The sequence below is a fragment of the Saccostrea echinata genome, unplaced genomic scaffold, assembly GCF_033153115.1.
Source record: "Saccostrea echinata isolate AGI-Se365-2 ecotype Australia unplaced genomic scaffold, CSIRO_AGI_Sech_v1 ptg000008l, whole genome shotgun sequence".
Lineage (NCBI taxonomy): Eukaryota > Metazoa > Mollusca > Bivalvia > Ostreida > Ostreidae > Saccostrea > Saccostrea echinata.
Window position 1 is genome coordinate 7,939,437 of NW_026889757.1, and position 12,647 is coordinate 7,952,083.

At 33.5% G+C, this 12,647-nt stretch overlaps 1 protein-coding gene across 1 annotated transcript; it reads right to left on the reverse strand.

Annotated features, from left to right (window-relative positions):
• Positions 1–958: 958 nt before the first annotated feature.
• On the reverse strand, positions 959–10,063 carry LOC133181018 (nuclear protein AMMECR1-like). The gene is made up of 5 exons (XM_061315547.1): positions 9,821–10,063; positions 7,908–8,018; positions 7,278–7,392; positions 5,602–5,692; positions 959–1,287 (listed from the first exon to the last, which is right to left on the reverse strand). Exons 1-5 carry the CDS (start codon positions 10,033–10,035, stop codon positions 1,121–1,123), a joined length of 699 nt encoding a protein of 232 aa, XP_061171531.1. The 5' UTR covers positions 10,036–10,063; the 3' UTR covers positions 959–1,120.
• Between the last annotated feature and the right edge of the window lie 2,584 nt (positions 10,064–12,647).

The window sequence follows — 12,647 nt, forward strand, 5'->3', positions numbered from 1 at the left end:
TTATATATACATATCCATTTTTTTTAAGAAGAACTTATTTAAAACAATATTTTTTGTGTGTGTATTTCAGATCATGTATTTAATAATGAAAGAGCCTTTAAACTGAAACAATAATTTCTTTTCTCACTCCATAGTAGTACATGTACACCCTAATAATGTTCAAACTTCTACCCAACTTTTCTTTAATAAATGATTAAAAATAAACCTGAATATTTAATATTAAAAGAAATGATTAGCCTCAGATTTGACATTCATCCAAGGGTGACCTCTTCCGTTGTCCAGATCATAAATCTGTTGCCCCCTGCTCACCACGAGGAGGTGGAAGTAGGATTTTGAGCAGGATATAGCATTAAAATGTTGCCTTTTAAAAACCACTAAAATTGCCTTCAATTTTAAGTCAATTTTCTAGTTCAGAGTTTTCAAGCAGAAATTTTGATGAATCTGCCTCAACTCCTGATACTCAAAGTTTCTATTGATTCAGGATCTACAACTAAAATAATTAAAATAAAAGAAGTAGAGAGGACTACAATCCTTCTGTTTAAAATGTTTACAGAAAGGACTGAGAAAGAAATATTCACAAGATTTCATCTCCGACTTATTGATGGGTACCCATTCACTTGTTCAATTATCTAGGCATGCAAACACTGCTAGGGGAAGTTCTTCAAGAAGGGTGTAACATGATAAAGAAAAAAACTATCCAAGTATGAAACTCACTACTAAAAAAATACATATATATAGGCAATTCTCTACCCCTATCAAAAGATATCTGCTATTATCTACAAGATAAATCCAGTGACATTGAGAAATACGTACAGTATTACTTCACAACATCTGTGTGATATTAAAATTCATGGTGAGAAAACTTTCTATATGTTAATTAGGAAATATACTCATTTCAAACCCTGGGTAAAATCACTACAATTTATAACAAAAGAAAGACAACCAGTACACATAAGAATTCTATCCAATCATACCAAAGAATCTATTTATCTTCTTTTTACCATATGCTGACATATACATTTATGCTTCTATAATACGCTGTTTTCATGCTGCTATTGTTCTTCTTTTATACTGCAATGATCAAGGTGTGGTGCTGCCCGAATCCTAAAATTCACCGGCATCATGCATGACCATTCTGCTTATTGGCCACATAGTCGTTATATCCTAATGTCAATTTTTCACTGCGATAACGAGTTAGTTTAAGTGATTTTCTCACTTCATGGTCTATTGGTCCCTTATATCCACCTTTCCTTAGAAGAGAATCAATTGTCTGTAGAATATCCCATCCTGAAAGTATTTGTGAAAGAAAACAAGTATATATTAGTACATGTATTGGTTATTACTTAATTCAATGTTACTGATATTTTCAATCTTGATTCCCAAAAGAGCTAGGTTCACTTTATACTTAAAATGGCCCTAACGGTTTACCAATTTATTGACTAATATCTTCTGTCCCATTTTCAACATCAATATAAAGTAGAGACTTAATGCTTTCTTTTCGTATAAAAAAGTTTACTGTAAGAGTCCAGGTATTGGAAAACAGGCTGTGTGAAATTGCAATGTTCTTGAACTTCGCAGAAAACAGGTGTATTTGAGTACCTTCAGCAAAGAATTAAACTATGCATGAGCACACCCCTCAATCGAAAAACTAAAATATGTTTCATAATCTTCAGAAGTAGTTCTTTCATTTTATAATCACACATTTTGGATCAGAGGTTGTGCTGTATATGGAATACTGAAAAACAGCTTCATCTTCTGGCCATTTTGGAAGAAATATAGAGGATATGGAAATAATGACACAATTCATGATGTCATAATGTATTGACTAGCAAGAAAATTACTTCATTTTTAGTAGATATGCGGTCACCAAGGGTCCAAGTGATATTTAATGCATTGCCAACAAGTGATATTTAATGCATTGCCAACTAAAACGATAAGCATTTTTGATTTTTGAGAAATTCACAGGGCCAAAATATGCTTTAAGTGAACCTTGCTCTTTAAAACAGTGTCACTCGTATTTTATATCCATGCATATACAAGTACTGGTAAATAAACACCGAGACTTGAAGCCAAAAGATTTAGTTTACCATGAGATAAATCTAAGTCCATAACAAATTTTCCTTTTTCATCTCTTTCTTTAGAAATAATATAACTTAATTAGCAGTAATATTGCTTACAACAATTGAGTTCAAGATATAAGTGAAAAAAATCTTACTCCAACTAACCTAGAGTGCTATGAGATATAACAATTACAAAACATGTTGTCATCCAAGTTAATATTTGCATTCTTGTTTTCACTGTTAATATTGCTGTATTTCATATCTACATTATGCTCAGTATTTCTTTCATTCATTACTTTCATTTTCTTCATTTATTTCTTTAAATATCTGACACTATTTACAGTAGTACTTTTTTGGCAATTTTGTTACCTCATTCAATTCCAAATTACATGTACTGGCTATGCTCCATTCTTTAAAATATTTTTCTAATATTCTAAAGAATGGAGCAAGAATTCTCTAAATGATAATACCGTATGTAATAAATGACAGATTTGAAAAGTAAAACATCTGGAAAAAAAAGTCAGAAATGAAATGCAACCATTATACAGTACAATCTATGCTTTTACATGCATTTATTGAAGATTTACCTGTATTGCAACAGTTTGCAAGAAACGGAAAAAGAAAGAAAACCCCACTGCTCTATATGATACCAATTTGCTATTTTACATGAAGTCAGATGAGGCTTTTTAGTGATTTATGGCATATGGAACAGCCTTTCAACTGATGCTAGTGAATGTATGGTAAAACTAGAAATATGTCCATAGGACATGAATGCCCCGCCGAGGGTATATTAGTAATGCAACATTTTAACACAAATTGAGAAAAGTGAGGTCAAGGTCAAAGGAAAGGTAAAGGTCAAAAAACATTGATGCAGTTGAATAGCTCTCATCGGTATGTATCAGCATATGAAGTTTGACACTAATTTAAGAAAAGTGAGGTCAAGGTCAGAGAAAAGGTCAAGGTCAAAAAATGTTGATGCAGTTGAAAAGGTTACATCAGTATGTATAAGCATATGAAGTTTGATGAAAATATTACGAATGGTTTCTTTAAAAATGAGCTAAACACTAATTTAAGAAAAGTGAGGTCAAGGTCAAAGAAAAGGTCAAGGTCAAAATATATTGATGCAGTTGAATAGCTCTTATCGGTATGTATCAGCATATGAAGTTTGACACTAATTTAAGAAAAGTGAGGTCAAGGTCAGAGGAAAGGTCAAGGTCAAAAAATGTTGATGCAGTTGAAAAGGTTACATCAGTATGTATCAGGATATGAAGTTTGTTAAAAATATCTTGAATGGTTTCATTAAAACTGAGCTTAACACTAATTTAAGGAAAGTGAGGTCAAGGTCAAAAGAAAGGTCAAGGTCAAAAAAATGTTGATGCAATTGAATAGCATACATCAGTATGTATCAACATATGAAGTTTGATTACACTATCTTGAATGGTATCTTTAAAACTGAGCTAAACACCAATTTAAGAAAAGTGAGGTCAAGGTCAAAAGTAAGGTCAAGGTCAAAAAAAATTGATGCAGTTGAATAGCTTACATCAGTATGTATCAACATATGAAGTTTGATTACACTTTCTTGAATGATATCTTTAAAACTGAGCTAAACACTAATTTAAGAAAAGTGAGGTCAAGGTCAAAAGAAAGGTCAAGGTCAAAAAATGTTGATGCAGTTGAATAGCTTATGTCAGTAGGTATCAACATATGAAGTTTCATTACACTATCTTGAATGGTATCTTTAAAACTAACCTAAACACTAATTTAAGAAAAGTGAGGTCAAGGTCAAAGGAAAGGTCAAGGTCAAAAAATGTTGATGCAGTTGCATAGCCCTCATCAATATCTATCAGCATATGAAGTTTGATAAAAATATCTTGGATAGTTTCTTTGAAACTGAGCTTTGAACAGAGCTAAACGCAAAGTGTGACGGAAGGACAGACGGAAGGACAGAAGGACGGAAGGACGGAAGGACGGAAGACGGACATGACAAACACTATATGCCCCGGCCATATTCATGGCGGGGCATAAAAAATGTTGGCCATTGTTGGGGAAAAAAAATGTGGTTGTGTCTTCCAACTTTGACATATCCATGGTATTCGAAATACCTTTGTTTGAGATACCAAAATTAATTGTATTACAAACAAAAAGATGTTTTATATCAATGGTACTCCAAACAGGAATTCAATGCATCATGCTTTGATCCCTGCAGATTAACACTGCAGCTGAACTATTATCGTGGCCATTCATTTGGTAGATGTACAGATGTTGTGAAGCAGGCAGTCATCATGACCAAGGGAAGCAAAAGACCAGAGCATGGACAAAAACATCAGTGACCAATGCTGAAGAGGAGTTTATAGGGATATCCCTGTGTCACATCTCATCCTCTTAACCTTGGCATTAGTGTCCGGTGACTTTTGAAAATACTTCGTTCTTTCTTTGCATCCAGTGCTAAAGTTTTTTTAATCCATGTATACAAGATGTGCTTGATAAACATAAATGCTGAAATAGTGGCCATTTCTATTTCTATTCCATTTTAATGATTGCAAATTGAAGGATTTTAACAAAATTAATAACAGATTAAAATAAGTTAATGTCAAAATAGATAGCTCTACTGCATATGTGGTTGGGCAGTTTCCCTTATACCTAGCAGAAACATGCCACATATGTCTTACATTAAATAAATGAAATTTACCTACCTTGTTGTAATGATATTGCAGAAATAATCATGACAATTTCAATCAAAGACTTGGTGCCCTTTAATAATTCAACTATTTCATAAGGACCCTCTTCACACTAATGAAAAATGTTTTTTGACATTGATAGTTGTTTCATATAAAGGTATAGATATTATCTATCTGATTTTCAACAAAGGGTACCAGACCCTCCCCCCCCCCAAAAAAATTTTTTTCAAGACAAAAGAAATCACTTCACTCTTGCTTACTTAAATGTGGAAATTACATACATATATAGTGTTCAAATAATTTATCTTAATTGGCCTTATAAAATATTTAAAATTCTTGAAATGATTCTACATCAAGTAATTAAATTTACTGTAGATTTCAATTTATTTAAATTTAGATCTAACGGCAGATCACTCTAACTGCATAAAAATACATGTACCATCAAATCAGCTAGACCTTGTTAGTGCGCAGAGTATTTAGATCACTGGAAATGCATCTGAACCATAAAGAACACTGGTACAGTGTCAAAAATATAACTACCAATGTTTTACTCTTTAAGAAATGGATGATTAAATTAATGAAATAAATTGTGAAATATATATTTTTATTACAGCAACAAATTCAGGATGAAATGCCTTTCCGGTAATATTAGGATAAAGTGTCCTTATTAAGTACATGTACTATGTAAAGACAGTAAAGTTGAAAAAAACTTATTATTATTTACTAATTAATCTGATTTTCAGTTTTGAACAAATTTTTCCCTTCAAGATTTCAAAATGTGTGTGAAATAGATGTAATAAAATTTTAACAGGTATGAAGATTTTCACCACAAACCAAGTTGAATGTATTGAAAGTAAATGTACCTTGCTCTATGGCAACCTCAGGCAGGTAAGTAGCTGTTTTCTTGTGGCCTTTCTCATTGAGGAATTCTATCCTGATTCCATGGACTCCCACCTGAAAAAATGAGAGAAAATTGTGTGAATCTGCCAGAAAGTTATAACTAAATGAAGTCGAATGGACAACAAAAAGATTTAGATATATGTATATAAGTTTACGTAATAGAGCACTTAATAATCAAAAAGACAAAGAGTGAAAGACAATTGTCTAAAGTACACACTCCCTTCTCAGGAACCACTGCCAATGGAAGAATGCAAATAGACATTAAAGACCGACAATAATAATGTACTAAGTTCTGAGGAACATCGGCTGTTTGCTTTGGCATCTCTAATATTCTTAGTCCCTCTCTTTTACCACTTTCTGAATATTCAAAAAATAATAGAAAGCCATAGAAACTTTAAAAGGTAAATTTACTGAAGAGGACAAAAATCTAACATAGTATATTTGATCATAGAGATTAAACTTTATATTTAAGGAAGAAAAGTTTAATTGAAGTACTTTGTCTCAAAAGATGTAGTATAACTGGGTTTTCTGACAGTCAACTGACTTCATAAAGACAACAATGACACATTTTTTTTTATTCGTAAGCTGGGCTGCTAAACTGCGCAAAGAGAGGTCATTGATACAACTTTCTTTTTGAGCTAACACAGTTCATGTGATATAATCTGTCCTTACCTCCCTATCCAGTTAATCACAGGCATCCTATAGACATCTGATAAAATCTGTCCTTACCTCCCAATCCAGGTAATCACGACATCCAGGTAATCATGGACATCCTGTAGATATCTGATATAATCTGTCCTTACCTCCCAATCCAGATAATCATGACATCCAGGTAATCATGGACATCCTGAAGACATCTGATATAATCTGTCCTTACCTCCCAATCCAAGTAACCATGACATCCAGGTAATCATGGACATCCTGAAGGCATCTGATATAATCTGTCCTTACCTCCCAATCCAGGTAATCATGGACATCCTGTAGACATCTGATATACTCTGTCCTTACCTCCCAATCCAGGTAATCACGACATCCAGGTAATCATGGACATCCTGTAGACATCTGATATAATCTGTCCTTACCTCCCAATCCAGATAATCATGACATCCAGGTAATCATGGACATCCTGAAGACATCTGATATAATCTGTCCTTACCTCCCAATCCAAGTAACCATGACATCCAGGTAATCATGGACATCCTGAAGGCATCTGATATAATCTGTCCTTACCTCCCAATCCAGGTAATCATGGACATCCTGTAGACATCTGATATACTCTGTCCTTACCTCCCAATCCAGGTAATCACGACATCCAGGTAATCATGGACATCCTGTAGACATCTGATATAATCTGTCCTTACCTCACTATCCAGGTAATCACGACATCCAGGTAATCATGGACATCCTGTAGATATCTGATACAATCTGTCCTTACCTCACTATCCAGGTAATCACGACATCCAGGTAATCATGGACATCCTGTAGATATCTGATACAATCTGTCCTTACCTCCCAATCCAGGTAATCATGACATTCCAAAGACATCTGATATAATCTGTCCTTACCTCTCAATCCAGGTAATCAGGACATCCAGGTAATCATGGACATCCTGAAGACATCTGATATAATGTGTCCTTACCTCCCAATCCAGGTAATCACGGGCATCCTCAAAGTTGGTCAGGATGGACACGGAAACATGAAGCTTGCTAAATTCTTCCTTGGCGATGGGACTAAACCGGCTATCTTTAATAGCACTGAAATAACAGCAAAACTTGTTCACACCATTTGTCAACTCATAATACAATAAAAAATCATTAAAAAAATTAATAAAAATTTAATACTAGGGATTGTAAGTCATTCTTGTTGTTGATAATGTTTGATATGTTTGGAAAATAAATTATTTTTTTTCTCTACTTAAACAGTGTTTTTTTTTTTTTTTTTTTTTTTTTTTAAAAATTCGAAATTAGAACACCTTCTCTCATATTAAATATATAAAAAGAAAATGATTCCTACCAGACTATTAATTAATTTGTTTTTTTCTTCAGCTAAACACATTTAGTAAAGCATGATATTCATGAAAAAATCCACTTGTAAATACCACTTGGTAGTCTCAAAATATATAGGCATTTCCAATGATTCTTATTATGATTGACAGCTGTGATGCTCCTGTTGCTATGCTTATCAACATAAACAAGTGATTGCCTACATTAATAAGTATGATTACCTATAAGTATGATTACCTATATTAATTAAGTATGATATCTGATACCTGGTGACTGCATATTCCCTGAGGCCGCTGTGAAGACTAATAGAGGTGAAGGTTCCAATGCAACCTCGCAGACGACGGCTATGACCGATCTTCCAGGTGACAAACAGAGGACTACCAAAAGAAAACACAGCTGTAGTGCAAAGGCATAGCCACAAATATTGGAAAATATCACAATCTTGCAATGAACAATTTTGCACTAGCTACAGTTCTGTAGCCCCCTAATCTAAAAGAAAAAATAAAATGGAAGGACAACCAGAGATTCATCCCAATTTTTTTCTGCACCAGTGAGAGTTTTGTGAAGCATTTTTGTGGTTCAGCCAAAATAATGAAATAAATGTATTCAAATGACCATTAATGCTGAGAAACCAGAATTCTTGTAATTCTTATTGAATTGTAAATTATATAAATTCAAGATATTTTTTACTTAAATAAAAAAATATTTACATTTTTGTTCAAATAAAAGCAAAACAAAGACCTCTTCCTTTTCAAATGTGTTAAATCTTTAAAACAGCTTCAGTTGGGTTGATATGTGTAATGACCATATTTGAATATATAGAAAACCATAATCTTCTGAATCAGAATTATGGTTATACATGTACTTGTATACATATATACCCACCTACTATTGTAATTTAATTTCTCAAAACATCTGGATTTAAATAAAGACTCTGAATTGCACATTTCAAGCTAATATTTCATTATCAAAATTTTGGAAAATATATTGTTACTGCTGGAAATTTTTTGGAAATCATATCAAAAATTATATTATGAAATGGTGTTAAATCACATTATCCTTGAACTTTTCATGTTGGTAGAACTGTATGACAAAAATTTCTTCACCCTGCTAGGTTATTGCAATTTGCTGTTCAACTTATTATTCTGCACTGACTGAACCATGATAACAAACTTTAGCTTTAAACTATTGTTGTAATTTGTAATTTGAAAGGAGGAAAAACCCTTAATTTAAAATTAAATTTACAACAATCTTCTCTCCTTCTTAGCCAATACATTCCAGTATTTTGCTCACTTTGCTCAAACCTAAGTTTGGACTTTGCTATCAAATATAACAGGAACTTGGATCATTGCTTTCAGAAGTTTATTAGGATTGCCAGTTATCTTAAATTATTTATTAATACCAAATAAAATCAATTTCCTGGTCTGTCCTTTAAGACCAAAGTAGAAGATCTAATGACTGTATATATGTGGACTATCTAGATAATAAAATAAATCTATGTGTGGGTATATAAACTTAAAAATATATTAGAGTTGCCCACTTACTGATTAATTTTTTATACCCCCCCTTTTTTGGGGGGGATGCTCTTAATCAGTAAAAGACTTAAATTATGAAAAATATAAACACCCCACAGAATGTCTATGATTGTGAAGGATGCAACAAGCCATTTAATTTACTGGGTCACTGAACCTAAGAAACCAAAAACTGAATAGGATAGAGGATGGTCATTCCTACGTGTGGAAAGTTCCTTAACCAGTGGCCAGACAACAAAGTTGATACAGCACTAATCTATTGACATTTTCTCCCTTCCTGTTTTAAGATTCTCAAATTCAGTGAAATTGTTAAATTTAAGATAAAAAAATATTTTAAATCAAATACCAAAAGTTTTTTCTCCAATTTTATACATATATATCTAAATGACAATTTTCTCTTTGTCCAGTTCGCACTCTGGAGGTCAGTCCATTTGACCCATTTCTATCAGCTGGTCGTAGTCTCCATAACAATGACTCATATCCTTTGTTTACATTCACTTTCCTTTGTATAACATGTAATTTAGGTAACCATGTGCACTGACCAAAACTACATCATAAAATACATATATTATATCGAAGTTTTAATATCGACTTATATAATAAAAGAATTAAAGAGTTCAGATTAGTGACATATGAAATTTACTTACAAGGCTTCATTAGTGAAAGACGGGTTTTTGGGTGGTTCATAACTGTGAAGATGGCTATGGAGAACGTCAAAACAAAATATACACATCTCTATTCTAGCCACAGAATAGTTGTGTTTGTAACCATTGGGATGAACTGAGGATCCATTACAACACATAGAGGCAGGCATTGAATTGTTTAGTTTTTGTTTTTTAACTCCACAACAGCTGGCCGCCATATTGCAACCTCTCTCGCCAGGATCTCGACGGCTAACGAGAACTTCTTTTTCTTCATGGGCGGATCTACAGGTTTAAATATGTAAAGCTGCTATTGTTCGTACATGTCTCACATGTGTCTCACATGTATCAATTTAGTATACTGGAGTAACTTTCAAAAGAAGTACACAAACGAAAAAGAGGCCCATGTGCCATAACGCTAACCTGAGTAAATGGTTCTGCTGGTAGACAGACACCTCGGCCCAACGACACCTCGGCCCGTCGCGCTTGATACCTCGGCCCTGACAGGTCGGCCCAAAATTATTGACACCTCGGCCCATACTAAAGACACCTCGGCCCAAGGAATTTTTTTTTAGAATAATTATCTGTATTCACTATGGTAATATAAATGTATGTATGTTTATAATGACGATATGTATACGATAAACGGGCAAATAATTTCAGAATTTTTGAACGAACGACAGCATAGATGTCAGCTGCTGTATTTATTGAGTGGGAGATAGGAGATCTATTTATTTATTTATTTTGTTGCTTATGAAAATGCAACTTTATTCATTTCATAATATTTAGAATTCTTTTACTTAAAAATCACTTTGTAGTAGGGGCGTATTGTACACTTAACTATATATAATAATTATATTTATAAACCAGTGCACAGTAGCATATGTCCTTAGGTATTCTGTCCTGATCAATAAGATGTCTTAATTGATTCTTTTTTTTTTAATTTATAAACTCAACTTAACCTTACACAGATATAGAAGTTACGTTAACCTGATAGATCTTTGCGTAATATTAGAGCATAATGGATATATTTCCCTAAACCAACCAAGGAAGATATGTGGTTTGTACCCAACAATTGGATTAATTAGCCTGCTCGTAATTAACTCCTCATTGTCACCACCCCATATGACACACGCTTGAGACTTCGAAGGATGCGCTGCGTCTTCTTGTTTGTTTAACGATTAGCACAATGTGATAGACAATTTTTTTTTTAATTACCGTCAACTTACTCTCGGAAGATTATTCAATTATTTTCTTTTTTATTTCATGGATATATATAATAATATAATCCGTCGCATATAGTCCCTATAATAATAAAATACTTAAGAAAATATCAAATAAATATGTTTAAAATAATACATTTTTGTTTGTGCCGAAGTGTCTTTTACGTGAGCCGAGGTGTCTCAAATCTCGGGCCGACCCGTCGGGGCCGAGGTGTCAATGGGCCGAGATGTCGTTGGGCCGAGGTGTCGTTGGGCCGAAGTGTCTGACATTCGTTCTGCTGTATCCCCTATTACCCAAACTCCGTCACCATCCTCCATAACCGCAGAAAACACGCCAAATTACTCTCTGAATTATTTTTTGATTTGATTTACACCTGAGTTCGTATCTATACTAGTAGATAGCTAATTTTACATGCATATTTATGCTGACGTCAGAAAACCTAGTGGTTTCGACCTGATCAAGAACACGTATTAGGGGCTAGTACCATTATAATCATGGCTTGCTGTTCTTTACAAGATTTTTTTAAGTTTTTACCCTTAATTATATTTCTATGTAAAACTTTGATCCCCTAGATATTGTGGTCCTAGCCTTCCCCAAGGGTCACGATTTTAACAAACTTGAATTTGAGCAATAAAAAGGAATTAAGTATGTTCCTCTAAGTTATGAATTTTCTGTCCCAATAGTTCTTGAGAAGAGGATTTTAAAAGAAGCCGTCATTTTTTAAAACGATTTCTTAATTATCTCCTCTTGAAAGAGGGTGTGGCCCTTCAATATTGAACAAATTTGAATTGCCTTTTTTCCGAGCATGCTTTGTGGCAAGTTTGGTTGAAATTGTTGAAGTAATTCTGGAGGACAAGATTGAATGTGAAAATTTTGCGATAACGACAGACAACGGACAAATTTCGACCAGAGAAAGCTCACTTGGGCCTTTTGCTCAGGTGAGTAAATAATCCTTTTGACAAATGAAATCAACGATTTTTCATTTTGAAAAAACGGATACCTTTCTTTACTGATGAGTTTGTCTCACTAAATGATTGAGCTTTACTATGGGGGTATATTTAAAATTCGATCTCAAAAGCGTCCTTACAATGATATTTATAAATTGAGAGAGAGAGAGAGAGAGAGCACTTATACAAATGATTTTAATATTTACTCGGCGGATCCACATTTTCTTTCGCAGCTTTCCCTGCCTTCACTGCTTTCTATGCAATAATTCTTTTTATCCCCCTTTGTGACAGTGACAACTGTATACGTAGTCGCAATTAAGATCTGAAGAGTTGATTATTAAAATGTTGTGAATATAAATATTATCAACTGAATATCCTTTACAGACATAAGGACATAATCGTTTAGATTAATAATTTTTAAAGATAAAATATGTATCCGAGAAGTAGAATGGAATTTAACAAAATGCAAATAAGAAAATTTACTTACTATTAAGCTGATATACAGCACCTGATTCGAACAGAGTTACAGCTCTGAACCGACAAAAAAGTTAACGGGGTTACAGCTCTCAATGCTGTCTGTGGTATTACCATTATACCATATACTATTGGGGTTAGCGTTCAGAACAGTAACACCAGACGCAATACGGAAAGTCTCTGGTCTT